Raw genomic sequence first — 16,810 nt, 5'->3', positions numbered from 1 at the left:
CTCCTTCTTTTCCTAATCCTGGCTGGTCAGAACTTTTGGGTCCCATGCTCACTGCAAAATCGCCTGCTGTTGTCACCAGCGAAGGCACTGTGGTAGTTTACCAGTACTGTGTGTTATTTCTTGCATTGGGCCCAAGATCACCGGATGCTGTAGGGGTTGGGCTTAAGGTGGAAGCGGCACCCCCCAGCCTTCTGTTTGTGGCCTCCTTACAACTGTTGGCCCAGGCCAGACCCAGAACTGACACATGTTAACCTCAGCCCACCAGGTTCATGCAGACGGCGAAACCTGAGCTCTTCACGCCCACATCCAGGCCACAGCAGCTGCCAGGCGTGTCGCCCCCCTCGCCGGGGTGCCCCTGGAGAAGTAGACTCTGGTGAGAGCCACCCTCTGTGCTGTAGTTTCCTTGGCTTAATTTTGGCCAAATGGCAGGCGGTTTTTCCTTCAGTACCTTTCCTTTGAACCAGAAATGAAGTAAATGGCTACAAATGGAGGAAGCAGAATTATTCTCAAACCTGCGTGAGAGTGTGTCTGTGCAAACCACAGGAGGTTCTTTCCTTGTTTTCTCTGTTAACTTCACAAGGCCAGTATCCCCCTTAGAGACTCTTCCTATGAGGAAGTGTTTCTCTAGTTTTGTCTGTGAATTTCCTAGTGAAATCTGTATAAGAGTTTTCTCCTCCATCAGGCTCCATGATAAATGGTATGAATTTTACTGCAATTCAAAGTATTCTTTGAATACTTTGAATAATTTTTTTTTTTTGCAGCACAAAATTATGTAAGTTTGTCTCCCTCATCTCCTGTATTTTCTTCCTAGCTTTTATCAGCCATTGTCAGTTGGTTCCGGGTCAGATAGATTTCTTCAGGTTGAAACTGATGAGAGTTGATGATCAGGATAGAATTCCACATATGACATTAATACGAATGTGTTAGTTATATAACACATAAAATTTTTCATAGCAGCCTGCCCACTCCCATACTTTCAGGTACAGAGATGTTAGGAGCATTTCCTATAATTGCACAGCAGGTTAATGACAGAGCTAGAAACCAAGGGCTGGCTGGCTGCTTGATGCCCACAACTGTGTTCTCTCCAAGCCAAATTGAAGTTTTGTGTTTTTTTTTTAACCACAAATATTTCTAAACAAAATCTCCTACAGCCTTTCAGATTTTCCCAGAAAACAATTATCATGCAGACCTTCAAGATGGAAATAGCAGCCTGGAATACCAAAACCTTATCAGTTCTTTACTTAGAACTGACAGTTGATATTCTCTGAGCTGACACTAAATAATAATGGTGTCATGTCTTGTTTTTCCCCCGAAAGGACTGACTTATAATTTTCCCTGACCTTGACAAAACTAAGTCAGTGAATACGGAAACCACATTTGTGACACTTCAACGCCCAAATATTTGGTCTGACTTTTCCTCCCAACAAATATGGAGATCTTTTCAAAGTGGAAGCAAGGGGAAGGGATCTGGGTGGGGAATTATTAGCAGTCATGAGTCTGGAAGTGGAGCTTTCTAGATTAGTTGCTTCGGAGTACTTACTCTGTTCTCACAGAACACCCAGAATCATCACTCGTTCTTCTTGTCCTCCTCTTCTCTCATCCTTCTCTTTTCAGCCCCCTCTCCCCTCTCCCAGCCCCTGGACAGCAGCTGGGTCCGGGGCATACATCGTCATGGCTGGGCAGCAAAAGGAGAGTAGAGTAAAGCCATTCCAAGGCCTTTCTCTCAGTCCTTGGTGATGAAAGGGCTCAGTGAACCTTAACGATTTCTCACAGGAAAATTCCGGCCTCTGCCTCCTTAAAAGCCGGGTTCTCAGCAACCCTTAATATAGTGAGGAGGAAAATGCCAAGTTTTCTACTCATCCAAATTCTCTGTATATAAATGATATAAATTATATCACAACATAGTTGGAGGGTGAAGATGCAGACTTATCTGACCATTGGGATCATCCTTGATACCAAGAGAAACATTATTTTTTAAAAACATAATCCTATACAGATAGACTATTTGTAATACAAAAAAGAAAAGCAAATGAGCTATGCCTCCAGGGCTGACCATGAGCAGCACCCTGGGGGCGGGGGGGGGGGGTGCGGGGGAGCTGCAGGCAGGCAGTTTATAAGCAGGTCCAAACCCCATAGTGTCTGTCACTCGCCTGATATCCTGTCTCTAGCTGACCAGGTGAACCTGTGGCTGCCTCTTTACTGAGAAGCTCTGCATAGCTGGGCAGTCCGGGCATCTAGCCCTGCAGGCCTAGCTCAAGCAATTTGGAAACTTCTCTGATTCTGTGTTCAGTTCTGGCAAATATCTAACAGGGAGTGGGCGGGAAGAGAAAGTAGATGCTTCTTTGTTTTTTTTTTTTTCCTTTTTGGGTTATACCCGGTGATGCACAGTGGTTACTCCTGGCTCATGCACTAAGGAATTACTCCTAGCGGTGCTTGGGGACCATATGGGATGCTAGGAATTGAAGCCGGGTTGGCCCTGTGCAAGGCAAACGCCCTACCTGCTGTGCTATCGCTCCAGCCCCAGAAAGTGGGTGTTTCTATGGGCACAGAAATTCCCCCAAGATGCCTGAGGTTTCCTTCTGATTCCTCTAGCCCAGCCCAGCCCTTACCTCTGTTGTATAAACAGAAATTCCACGACGAGTTTTCATTTCCAAGCTTGCTGGGAGTCTCAGAAATGACAAGTCATATCTAAGACAATGGAAAACCACCCAGAAAGATGGACCCTTTTCAGCCAAGTTTACCCCTAGTGTTTGCCACTCTTGTAGAAGCGGAAACTCTTCATCTACTTGACTTAAGATTATTAACAACATAAGACTTTGAAAAACTTGTCACAAAATTGGGTACCAGGTAGCTCTTCTTTAGTATTTAAGTATATTTATGGGCATTAGATCCCCCTTTTCTTCTCTCAGTTGATTGGGAAGTCAGAGTCAGGGAATGTCTGTGGGCCTGAGCTGGGGATGTATCTCTCCTTGCCTTTCCTCAGGCTGCCTTAGGAAAAGACAGTGTGAGAGCTTCTGGAGAGATAACACGCAGGTAAGGTGCTTGCCTTGCATGAAGCCAACCTGGGTTTCATCCCCAGCAGTGTGATATGGTCCCCCAAGTCTACCAGGACTTATCCCTGAGCATGCTGGCTATGACCCCAAACAAATAAAGCAAAAAAAAAAAAAAGGACAGTGTGCAGGAAGGTGTGCTCATCCCTCTTATACAAATTATTAAGCTCAGATGGGAAAGCAGTTTATTCTGTGGAAGGTGACATGTAAAATTTGCCTCACACCAATCCCTGTAGAAAGCTGGATGAGGACATTGGCCATATCCTTAAGTTCTTAAAAAAATGTGACATATAATGATTTGGTTATTATTTGGCTCAGCATGACTCTCTCTTTTGCTAACCAAACATTGTCAATTCTAACCTATTCCAACCCATTCAGTGCCTAGAAACTCCTCTTCTTTATCATCTTCCAAATTTAAGTAAGTTTCTTCCATTCAAATCTTTGCCTTTAGGAAGTCCCCCACTCAGGCTTTTTCAGGATTCTTCCCGTTTTCACTTTTCTCCACTATTTTTCCAGTACTCATAGTACACGTGAATATACTGACCACTTATGGAGCTTCCCCCCAAATACTTTGAAAATATTTCAGTGTAGGGTTAATCTGACTAGACACATACAGTGGGGCCTTAAGAAACATTATGTTCCCACCGAGAGCAGGAAACAGAAATTGAGTGCGGGGTATAGCCTTAATGTAGTCTAACCATGACAGAGCTGAAGGCTGACAGGACAGCAACTGATATAAGAAGACCTGTTCTGGACACAGCCTAAGGGAGAGTTGGGCTCAGCCGGTATGTAGACTCCACCTCACCAGCTTCTGGGTCATGGCAATAGAGAGTCTTAGAGCTAGCTTCTTGTGAGGGAAACTCTTGTCACCAGGCATTTATTCACTGACGCCACCTTTTTAGATACTTAATGGAAATTTGTCCTATGCTTTTATTTATGTTTTCCAGGTCTTTTATTTCCCCCAAACAACAGTTAATTTCCAGTCATCTGCCTTCTTAGTTCATTTTGTTTTTAACTGCCTTTATCTCCAATCTCTTTTCTCTAGAAGCCCTACTGGATTATTTAGGAGTCTGTACCCTGTAGTTTATATTCCTCTTTAAAGTACTTTCTCCTTCCCGTAAGCGAAGCGTACGTGTTGAACCTTAGTACACAGAGAAATGAATAAGATCCATTTAGAGTAGCCGCATAAAACAAGGGGAAATTTAGAACCCAGGAGCATGGTCTTTGAAGGGAGAAAGCCTCTACCCCCACTTTTTCCTTGGAAAAGTGACCTCTAAAAATTAGACGTGGGGCTGGGGGTTGTGCCACATCTGATGGTGCTCTGGGGTTACTCCTCATAATACTTGGGGGATCATATGCAATGCCAGGCATTGAACCTGGCTCAGCCACACTCAAGGCAAGGGCTTTCTCCCTGTCTCTCCAGCCTTTAAATATGACACTTAAGGTATATGATGTAATATCGGGACCATTTCCCTTTCAAGTGTAACGAATTATTCTCCAATAAAGAGAACAATGGGAATACACTTTTTGGATAAATAGACTCTCCATGTATAAAGTGAAGTGAACCTTTGGATTTGTAATTGATGGTGGCGGGGGTATGTTCTTGATTTTAAATAAACTCTACTGGAGAGAAATGGCAAAATAGATGCAGTTTCAATTACATTTTTGTTGATTTTAAAAACATTTCAACAGCAAATATTTGTTCTTTGTCAACAGTGGACTACATGCTGTCAAAACAGAATCAGACCTGTGTTTTCTATCTAAACAAGGAAGGTTCAGATCAACAAGGAACAACTAAAGACAATGATGGGAACTAACATTTATTAAGCATTTAATGCTAAAATAAGGACTGCAGATGCTTTTTCCCAGTTTGGTCATCAGAGTCTTTAAGTTAAATACTGTAGCACTGTAGCATTGTCCTCCTGCTGTTCATAGATTTGCTTGAGTGGGCCCAGTAACATTGTGAGACTTGTTGTTACTGTGTTTGGCATATCGAATGTATAATGTATCACGGGTACCTTGCCAGGCTTGCTGTGTGGGTGAGATACTCTCGGTGGCTTGCCGGACTCTCTGAGAAGGGCAGAGGAATCGAACTCGGGTTGGCTGCATGCAAAGCAAATGCCTTACCTGCTGTGGTATTGCTCCAGCCCAAGTTAAATACTATCATCTCTAAAGAAGTTAGGAAACTTACAATATTACACAACTAGTAAATTGTGGCATCTCCATCTGTCTGTCTGTAAAGTCCTCACCCTAGCCCTGGTATAAGTTGCTTTTGCACAGATTTAGTACCAAGCACCAGAAGCTCCCATCTTCCCAGAGGATCAAAGCCACAAAAAAGCCCCGTATAGCATGAGTCAGAATTCACTTTCGGAAACCAGATACTGTTAAGATACTGCTTCCAATGTGCAATAGTACATTTTGAGCTCCTATTTTAAGGGAATAGTTTTCAAGACTCCAGATTGTCTCAGAGGACAATACATTCACAGGCTTTTGCCCAAAACATGTTTATTTGTGATCAATGCTATTTGTCAATGTTTCCATACTATCATTTTGCTGAATATGGACTTAGAAAACCACAACAATCTAGTACAATGGCATGATTAAGAAATTCTTGGTTGCTATGTGTTTTCAGTGATTTGGCTCTTGGACTCATAATAGAAAGGAGAGGATTATTAGCAAAATATGTAGGAGCTTTTTCTCTTGCAATTGGAGAGGAGAAATATTGTCTCCATCTGCTCTTCTACTTGAAGTGGAAACAGGGGTGGGTATCTTTTGAAACACATCCAGATTATGGTTCTAGCCTCTTCAGGTTATCATTTTATTAGATCTCCTCAAAGAAACTATCAGCTCAGTATTGTTTCTGTTTTAGGACCAGTGAAGAATAAAAACATTGATAAAACATGATCTGAATAGTTTCTGACAAATGTTTCATCTTATAACTTACATGTTTCTCAGAAAGCATCTGCATCTTTACCTCTAATTTTTTATTTTATATAGAGACATACTTCTCTTGGTAAGTTGGGTTGTTTTTTTATTACTGTTAACAGATCAGTAGAGTTCTGTTTACTTTCACCAAGTTATTTCTTTTAAATTAAAAAAATTATTGATATTCTGTAACTTACAATACTGTTAGTAATGTTTTTTCGCACACATAATTATAAAACCACACACATTTCTGATATACCCACCTCCTTCCCCAAGGACTCCAAAGCCCCTCCCTGTCAACCCCAAGTTATCTTTTAGAAGAATTCCTTAAAAATATGAAGCTTACATTATTTAGAGCTCTCAGGAGCTTTATACTTTTTAAATTTTCTGGCAAGGAAAGATGAATACATTATTTTGCTCATTGGTAGACAAAGCATGTAGTATTTTCAGAGCAATGACGGTATCTTTTTGACTTTTCTTTAAATAATTGATCCCTTTTTAGGGGCCAAGAAAGTACAGGGAGGGGTCAAGACACTTATGTTGCTTAGGGTGGACTGAGGTTCAATCACTCAGACTACATGGCTCCCAGAGCAACCCCAGCACCCCAGCACAGAGCCACAGGAGTCGTCCTTGAGCACTCCCTCCCCCCCCCAATAAATACATTTTGAAAGTACATTTAAAAACAAATCTACTTTTGTCTTAATGAGATATTTATGCAAATTCTATGCAATTAAAAGGAAAAACTAATGTTGGTAGAAATGACTAGATACCGAGGGACTATCTTTACAGAACATTGTAACATTGTGAATGATTCAATGATCTGGAATGGTGAGCACTTTGCTGTATTCACCATTCTGTTACCAACGTCTGGTGACAGACAGTAAATCCAATTGCCTGGTCCCTGTGGCCTATACTAACTTACATATCATCATTCTGAAAGAAATGATAACAATGATGACTTCCTCTTACTGAAACTTTGCTGCATGCTAGATGCATAAAGTGTCTCGCATTGATTATCTCATTTGAGTATCAGGAGTTCTGCAAAATAAAGATGAGTTTACATATAAGTAAACGAAGCTTACAGGTTTAGTCATTTTCACAGGAGTCTCAGTATCAGAGTCAGAGTTTGAACCCATTTTGATTGAACTTCAAATCCCATATTAGAAAGAGCAGTGAACATAATCCTCATTCATATTCCTAAATGTTAATATTTTTGTTTCTTTTTGTTGGGAAAGGGAGGTTTGGGCCACACCCAGGGATGCCCAGGTGCTATTCTATGAGTATCTGTTTGGTTGTTTTTTATTTAAAGAACAGGCTATTATTTGATATCCAGCCATTTTTAATTGGAGACATATCACATCCTCTTACCAGTGCAGATGAAAAGTAGCAATACAAAAGAATATGAGATATTAGATTATCAAATACTCTGTGGAATGCTGCAGTATCACATTATCGCTGCCAAGTTATCTCTAGAGGCTCACACACTAGTAGATACACAAAGCTCTGGAAGAGTTGTCTTTGCTAGGAGAGCCCTTGAGGGCTTTCCCGACCACGCCATCATGCTCTGCTCAGCCCTTAATGAAGCAGCTGTTGGTACAGGATTTATAATGTGCCACTGCTATATTCAGGCGGCTATGACAGAGGTGTGATGGAATACTGGACAGTGAAGAATGTAAATGATTTCCATTTCTGTTGAAATCAGGCCAGCACTGAAATTCTCACTGACTCAGGATAGACCAAAACAGTCCCACTGGAAGCATGTCCCAAGGAGTACCTGCCTTGGCCACTTTACACAATGGGTATCTCTTCAGAGTACCCAGATACTCACATTTTTTACCCAAACAAGGAACACTAAAGCTTTCAGAAATGATTGACGTCAGTCCTGTTGTTTTTTTTCCGAGTATTTTGTGGGTTTTTTTTTCTTTAGATTTTTAAGCATCAAAGTAGTTTTTAAAATGAGGATTTTTAAGGAAAAGAACGATTTCCTGATGGGACTAAATGTGAAAATACTGTGTGACAGCGGGCCCCATGATTTTTGTCATTTAGAGTCCTTCCTAGGAATTTTCAGTGTCACAAATTTCAGATATGTAGGAAGGATTATATTAATTTGTGTTTTATATTGCGACTTGGACTTGTATATCTCCATTTACATATTAAGTTGTGAAACTTTGGATACTTTTGTTAGAATTCAACTAATTGAAGAGTGTTAAGATTAATTTTATTCTCATTTCACAAATTTGGAGGCTAAACTAAGTTAACATTCACATTTTAAATCATTGCTCTCATTCATCACTAGCAATATGTTAGGCCTTGCAGATAATTTTAAAAGTCAAAATGAGGAAATGTATTCGTATGTAATCATCTTCTGCTGAGACTTCTATTATGTAGTTAATATAACAAAATCTCTTGGTCCCAATTTACTGAGCATTTAGAAAGAATTCATTCATGGTTTAAGTTCTGAAAAGAGCCTTCCTATCTCTCATTTTTCTGTGTTTTGAATGACCTATAGACTTTGCCAGATCTTAGAGTCGAAAGATAAAATTGATGAAAGTCAGAGCTGGGGTTTTCCTACCTGTGTACTTATCAGTCTTGCCCTAAACCACAGTCTGCCTTTTGAGAGCCATAATAATTAATTTGGTCTTTTCTCTTCTCCCTCCCACCCCACCTTCTCCTTGTCTGTTCACAGGTTATCTTGACGAATCAAATTACAACCCATCTGAGCAGAGCCCTAGCTACTCAGGCAGACCTGGTGTCTCCAGCTGATGATTTGTCCCTGTGTGAAGGTAAGGGATCTGTCCTAGAGGGGCTGAAACTCGACGCTGACAGACAGCCCCACCATCTCTCTGCCTCTTGTTGAGAGCTGGGAGACAGGGCTAACAGGCCCCGGCTCATGAACCTAGTCAGATCCTGAAGACCTGTAGGTTCTGCCACTGTTCCAGGCATCTGATCCCTTCTATTTGGAATCCCTTGCCCTATTTCTATATGGCTATTTCAGACCTCTGTCACTGCATCTCAAGGCTTGTCGCATTTTTGTGGGGTTGTTTCAGGTGGGCATACTGCTAAGTGATTTTGTTGTTGATGATGCAAAGTTGGCTTTCCCATAGTGAGGCAGCCGTCTGTGTTTGCTGGGTACTTTTTGGACCTGCTAAAACTCACATCATGTGCCAGAGACATGGTACCCCTGATCGGCTTTATGAAAAGATTAAGAAAAGCTCTTCATGCTGGTAAATCTGCAAAGTTTTCTCTACCCTCCCCTGCTAAGCAAAGGTCAGGGTGCCTCAGATTTACACAGCTTGGGGAATTACACTACTGAACCAGTGGGTGGTTCCTAGGTTTATTGAAAGTTCTTACTTGACATTTCTGAGTTCAACTAGCTGTAGTTGAATTCCTTTGGGGGCAGAATGCTGTGGGTCTGGAAGGAAGTGCCTGGCTGTTCCAGGATGCTTCGCCCTTTCCAATTTTCTGAGATTTATTCATGATGGAGTATATTGAGCCTCTAGGCCTAGCACATCCCCTGAATAGCCAGCTTGTCTGTCGTCTTCCAAGGATTGGCCTCGGTGTATGGTCTCAAAAATTGCAAGAAGGGGGCCAGGGATATAGTACAGCGGGGAAGGCACTTGCCATGCATATAGTCGACCTGGATTTGATTCTCTTTAGATCCTCGGTGGGTTTTGGGAGTGAAAACAAATTAATTACTCATTAACAAACATGTCAAAAGGTCTGTGTGCCCCTTGTCTACACTCAGTGATGCATTATTTCTCCCTCATCACTGAAAACTGAAAATCATCCATTGTTCTTCTCTCCTTGCGTTTATTTCATCAAATCTGCTTGATTCTTTTCAAATGTGTCCTTAGTCTATCTCTTTTTTAAATTTTGGGTAATTCTTTTGCAGCCAGATCACTTATTAAATTCACAATTAGATCCTTTTAATAAATTTAAAACTAGTCTTCTGAACTTCGGGCTCTACGTGTCCATTCTGCCGCCCCCAAGTGACACTCTTGTCTGACTTCCTTTGACTGTGTCACTGTCTTGCTCAGAAATATGGGAGGTTTTGTAGTCCCTTTTCTGAGAATGGGCTACAATCAATAAGCTGTTTTTAAAATATTCAGGAATGTGTGGTTTGTTCTCTTGAAATCAGTCAGCATGGAAGTATTTACACCATGGAAATCTGTTCAATGTTAAAAATTAGGCTTTTCTCCTTTCTTTTCTTTTGCATGAGTCAGATTCCAAATGCCTCTAAAGAAAGTGAATGCGTCTTGGAACTCTTCTTACTCTGTCCTTTTCTTTTACTCAACCTCAGTGTCCACAGTTCCCTTGGGTAAAAGCAAGAACACCCACTTTCTACCTGTCTCTGCTCACTCCTACTTCCATGCCCCTGCAGAGACAGCTCATCTGGAATCAACAGTATGTCCTCTTTTCACTTATACCATATTATTTTCTGTACCCTCCTGACTCCTTTGAGGTTTGTTTCAAGACCATCACTTTTTCCACGAAACCTCCTTTTCTATTCCAGTACTGCCTTGGTCTCACTCTGTCTTCCTTCTCTGTAGCCTGCTTACCTGCTCAGCAATATAAAGAAAAGGCATAGAAAAAGAAATTAAACCTATCCTGCAGATTGTGTGATATTCTTGTATCCACATTGTACTTGCCTCACTAGCAAAATTCTAAGCACACAGTAGTCAATACATAAACACCCAACCAATATAACAGTAAATTCCTTATAAGAACATTACTCAGAAGACTCACACAAAGCACCAAAGAGCTTAATTAGAAATTGTTATAATCATTATATAGATATATTTTTATTCATTACTGAAAAAGAGACTGGAAGAGAATATCTTGTCTCCTTATTTGAGGAGTAATAAAAAAAATTTAATAGACCATTTTCCTGGTTTATCTTAAACAAAACAGAGACAAAGGAAATTGAATTGGGTTTTCAATATGACTGCTTCAATTAAAAAAATGTTCTCTGCATGGAAAAGAAAGTAAGTAGCTCATACTTGGACTATTTTTTCTTTCTATGAAATCCAAGGGTGAATGGAAATGTTTTCTTTAGATCTTTGCCTTGCTTAAATAGGCCAGTAAAGAAGCTTAGAGTGATGTTTTTCCCTCCCTGAAGCCTATAATGAAATTACTTACCAGTGAATTCAAATAGGCAGATTTTTTAGAATATTTATACCCATTCAAATATATTACAGTGGTGGTTGATATTATGGTGAGTTGTATGTATAAATTGCCTCACTGGTATGGGAAGCATTGAGCTCTCTCGGTTTTGCCAGTGAGTTCTTAGCTCCACAATCTTGGGCAGGTCTTTAAATCACTATGGGCTCTGGTTTTTCTTCTGTGAAATGTCACGTTGGTTGAACATAAGAGAACATAAGTTTTTTCTCACTCTAAAACTCTAAGATCACAAATGTGCATCTGGAGATCAGGAGCATTCACTCACTGGTGGGTTTTTGAAATTCTGATTTACAGCGTGGGAAAAACGGCCCCACTTCCCTAGACGAAGCCTGTTAGAAAGGCTCTTGTGGAATCTCAGCACCGTTACTCCATACACACACCCTCTTTTCACTCTGCAGACACTCTGGTCATCTCTGCCTGTGTCTTGCTCGCTCTGCCTCTCTCCCACACTAGCATGCACACAAGATATACCAACCAGAGAGAGTGAGAAGAAACACACCAGGCAGCGGGAAAGCTCTCAAGGACCACCCCATCCTCTAATAGTTTTCAGCTGCAGAGCAGAGGCCACGGCTTTCAACAGGGCTCCCTTGAAAACAGTTGTGGGGTGAGCACAAGCTGGTGATGAAATGATCTGAATTGACCTGAGAGAAGTCCCCAGCAGGGGCTAATTCAGGGAAATGAAGTCCCTTCTGCTCTGAAGCAGAGCAGGGAACATAAGCGACCTGGCCCAACTGAGAGATCTCTTCCACCCCAGCGGATCCTGTACTATTAATATCTGCCAGCTGCAGGCCCAGAGCATCCCCCTTGCTGAGATCAAAAGAACCCCTATCTTAGCTGGAACAAGGTCATCTACCCGGGGCCGTAAAAGCGAGCCCTGGCTGGCTTTGGGGACCGCTATGGGGGAGGAGAAGGCAGGAGATGGGGAGGTGCTCTCTCACGCTCCTTTAATCTCGGCTGACCAGCTGTTGCCCTCCCAGTGTTTGTGAAGTTGAGCATTCTTTGTTTTGGTGTTGCTGTTTTGTTTTTTCTTATTAAATGTGTGCCTGTGTTGTTGCTTAGATTATGCAGACTCATGTTCACAGCTTGGGTCCATGGAATGATTGCCTTCGCTGAGGCTTCATTCCACTGTGGAATTATCTAGTTCCAAGTAGAGAGGCAAAGAAGGGAGAAATGGGCTCCAAAGGCCAAAGAGACTCCCACCCAACACTGCGTCTGCCCCAGAGTTTTGTGCTTTAAAAGGGAAATCTGAGGGAAGATTGAAGTTTCCCTATTAAAATAACTCCTGTGTGTGGAATGCTTGTCAGCTTTCCGCCTGCTTTGACCAACTGGATTCATTCACTTTGGAGAAAGGAACATTTGGGTTGATGTAAATGGACCAGAGTTACACTATGATTCTAAGAGCAGAAATCAGGATTTAGGATTTTATAATCTTACATGATTCTAGAGCAGGCACTGTGAATCAACATATTATTTTCCAGTTTTTCATTTTGTTGACAGAAACACAATATCAGAGTCATTACAGAAGTCAATGACTGGTTGTTGACAAGGTTGTTGTAATTGTTCTGAGGCTCACAATGCATTTCTTACATGCCCTTTTGGATCCTCCTGTGCTCATGGAAGATATTCAGGATAATTGAGTCTGAATATCCCAGTCTTAGGGAACATTCCTATTCTCCAAGGAGATCATTAGAGAATGGACCTAATAATGCATCTGGCCTGAGATACCACCTCCTATTCTGAGCTCACTTGGGATTTGAGCAGAAGTACTAGCTGAGCCCCATCTCCTGTGGGTACAGCTGTTAGTTAAAATTGAGGTATGGCGGGTCCTGTGCATGACCGAAGCTCTGCTCACCCTAGACCATTCGCTTTCTTTCTTTCTTTCTTTCTTTCTTTCTTTCTTTCTTTCTTTCTTTCTTTCTTTCCTCTCATGATTTAATGGGACTACAGTGACTGCAGTGTAGTGACACAGAGCACTTCAGAGCCCCCACAGGGCTTCAGAGAAAGGAGAATGGCTATTGGGTTGCCATCTTAGCATTCCAGCATGTGGCATGTTCATAACCTTTCATAGGCATTAATAGTTTTTGACAGATTATAACACTTAAAAACTAAAAATCAAAAGGGCATGAATGGGTCAAGAAAAAAACACAAGAGAAAAAGCAGGAGAAACGAGAGTGGTTTCTAGTTTTAGTGTTGGAAGCCTTTCTATTCCGGTTGAATTGATGGCTGATTTCATGTGCAGAGGAAAGTATTTTGGGATTCATATTCCCTAACAAACCATCCCTGCAAAAAGCTGGAGTCCATTTGAAAGATTATATGCAAGTGCGTGGCTTGTATCTCTTTTAAAATAAATTCAACAAGCAAGCACAGCTCAAAATAGTTGGGGCAAATCAGGGACTCATGGTTGTGAAAGAAGCAGACTTCAAAGCGTGGTATGAATTTTCAAGTTTTATTTCCACTCTTGCTTTCCAGCTGGATCTGCTCTGGATTTACTGCAGGATGTTTGAAAATGTGGCTCCCTGCTAATCTCAGACAGTTGCTATGATCAATGGTTTCTTTCATTTCCGATAAAAAACACTGGTGTTTCTCCTTAAATTGTGTGTACTTTCAGCTTTATTATTATAGTTGTAATTTATTGTCCAGCATTACCCAAATTTGTAATCCATTAACCACAGACTTTGGGTGGGTTGGTCAAGTTAGCAGAATTCTCTCCACGCTTTAGTTCCAAGGTCCTCCACAGCCCAATACAAGACTAAATGTCCATTGGTTTGGGCAGGACCATGTACAAATAAGTCTGGGTGGAGCGGCTACAGAAGGCCACATCTCAGGAGCAGGGTGCGGATTGGCTATAATTAGGACTTTGAAAACATAAAATGTCACCTTGTGACTACAAGGTTAATATTAACAACTGTGATCCATGTTGTGAACATTTGCATTTCTATAGTATTTTAATGTGCCTTAAAATGATGAATCACTTAATACACCTCAAGCAACTGAAGCATGAAGGAGAGAAGGGAATGGCCGAGAGGCCACACAGTGAGTGAAAAGCAGTGGTGCCGGGAACAGGAGTCCGAGCCCTCCCCTGAAACCCTAGATTTGGACACTGCTGCCTCTTAGGAGTGAGTTTTGGATAAAAATATTTGTGTCCTGGTGACCTTTCCATTTTTGATTCCAAAGCCACAGACATTCATCATCACACACTTCACATGCTTCTATTCATAAGGGGACATGCTTCACTCTGCCTAGTACTCAAGAATCCGTGGCACTTAGCTGACATCTGTTTCTTCCAGCAACCATCCAGATGCCCTTAAAGGTCCAATTTATAGAAAAAAGATTAAAAGCACCTAAAACCACAACATTGAGCTGAACATTTAGCTTCAATATTAATTATGAGAGGCAGGGGCAGCTAGAGTTGAGAGGAGATGGGCCTGGCGTACAAATGTCTGAAAGGCTATAAACTTCCGAAGGGAGGGGAATTGAGGAGGTTTTTTCAGTAGGGAGGCCAGGGGGCAATAGAACCGCGGCTGAGGGATCAAAAGGAGAAAGGGAACATTGAAGTCAACCCCCAGGAAGTACCTCTTGGTCAGGAACTCTGTTTTGCTAGTGATGGTCTGCCAAAGGAGAGACCCACTGGAAGCATAAGGTGCATTAAGATCAAATTAGATGAGAGCTAGAGAGTTTTGGGGGGGAAGAAGTCTTTGAGGTGGTTCGTGGGAGAGCTGAGCTGGAAGTATTTCCTCCTCACCCTCAGACTTCTTTGCTATTTGGGATTTACTGGCCAGTTTCCCAGATGTGCACATGTTCCTGTTAACACGCCAATGTCATAAAGGCAGAAGGGACAGGAACACCAAAGCCAGCCTACTCAGTTGCTTCAGCTATAGAGGTGATGAGCCTACAGCCTGGAAAATAGAATGCTGCAAATTTGACCGTCCCAGTTTCCAGGTGGCAGGATTCTCAGAGAGGAAATTTTGTTTACCATCCTCAGTGAATTATGTATCAAATACAAGAGGCCTCCAAGTAATGATCATAGACAGGGAAGAAGGGCAGGATTTTAGGAGTGGTGCCCACACCTACGCAGAGTTTGTATTGTGTGTCTGGAAGACTTTCAGAGAGCATTTATAATGTTCAGTGGAATTTGGGGAAATGCTTCACTCTGATCTTAACATGGTTGGCAAGGTGATCTGATCCATGGGTAGTCCAACTGAGATATAGCTAGCTAGATCTCATGGGGGTTTTGTTTTTCTTTATTTTTTTTCTGATAAGCCACTCAATAAATACTGATTGGATTAAACTGTATTTCATTTCATCATGCTGACATTTCCTATACATTAGTTGCATTCCTGAATAATATTAGCATAGTTTTAGGACTGTGGTCCCTCCAAAAATAACTTTTGGTTAGATAAAGAGGCCTTCAAATGCCTTCCACTTATTTGAGAATAATACAGAAGGAGAACAGTTTTAGATAGAATGTGTTCATTGCCTTCAGACAAGTACAGTGTGAGCGAAAGACTTAGGAATCATCTCTTTAGCAGAGGCTCTAATGATTCCAGGGAAGATGATGTACGAAACAGCCTTTGGAAGTGGATTGGATCTCTCAGTCAAAGAAGAGTTAAAGATCAGGAAATGCTATAAATAAATATCATAGTCAAAGGTTCTATGTCTGCCATTACCTCTGATCATTCTCACCCTCTCAAAATTTGAGCTAGTCCCTCTCAAAATTCGAGCTAGTCATACAGCTCACTCTTTTCCCTCTAACTCACCGGTTTTCATGGGCTTTACTCTTGCTATTTGTACTTGTTTTCTGTTGGTGCCTCCCCCCTTTTTGTATTTGCTTTGAACATGTTACTCCCACTAATGAGTGCTTGTTTATATGGCCCTATCCTCATTAGATTCAGTCTTGCTCAATGTCTTCTCACATCGGGATCTTCCTCCATCTTTCTTCCTATGCCATCCTTCTGTATTACCATGCCTGCCTAATTTTCTTAATAGCCCAATGCCACTGCCTGACCTTCTGTTATTCATTTATTTGTTAGGTTTTTTGTTTCCCCCTTCTATGCTTTCTTTCTCTTTTTTTCTCATGGATAAGGTCTTTGTTGTGAACATTTATGTTTCTTCTTGGTTCTGGAGAATACTCAATAAATGTGGAATCTGTGTTGTAGAGATATGTAACATGTGTTGGGATGAATAAGAGGGATTCCCTTCTTGCCTGGGTGTTGAAGTGAATATAGGGACATTGTTTGCAATTCATATAGAAGTAGATTGGGGGCAGAATTTAAATGCCAGTCTGAATTTTATGCTGAAATGATCAGAACAATGCACTATCAAGACTATCTTAATGAGTTATGTAGATTGGGTTAAAGATTGGGATGTTGGAAATTATGAGATACTAAATTCATGAAATATTTAGGTCTAGGGCACTAGGAACTATATTAAGTGCTGGTGAAGCAGAGACAGAAAAGCCTGTTGGTGGATATATTGTTACCAAAGATAGAGTGGCAAGAGCACTGCCATTTGAAGAACTGCCCATCATTCCTCATGCCTGGAATACTGGGAGGATATAGGAGTATAGGAGGATGACAAGGGATGAGACTTGTACAGGAGGTGGTAGGGAGATCACGGACATCTGGCAGGCCAGTTAGAGAGTTTATGATTTTCCC

The 16,810-nt window shown here is 41.4% G+C and overlaps 1 protein-coding gene across 1 annotated transcript in view; it reads left to right on the top strand.

Moving 5' to 3' along the window:
• The window catches only part of RAD51B (RAD51 paralog B), a 672,013-nt gene that overhangs the window by 475,254 nt on the left and 179,949 nt on the right, over positions 1-16,810 (top strand). Inside the window, exon 8 of the mRNA XM_056134025.1 lies at positions 8,662-8,758. Within this exon, the coding sequence (XP_055990000.1) occupies positions 8,662-8,758 (97 nt within the window). The remainder of the gene's footprint in view (positions 1-8,661; positions 8,759-16,810) is intronic.

The sequence above is a fragment of the Sorex fumeus genome, unplaced genomic scaffold (assembly GCF_029834395.1).
Source record: "Sorex fumeus unplaced genomic scaffold, SorFum_2.1 ptg000098l, whole genome shotgun sequence".
In the NCBI taxonomy this organism is placed as follows: domain Eukaryota; kingdom Metazoa; phylum Chordata; class Mammalia; order Eulipotyphla; family Soricidae; genus Sorex; species Sorex fumeus.
The sequence above is the reverse complement of the archived record's forward strand: the minus strand, read 5'-3'. Positions and strand labels throughout refer to the sequence as shown.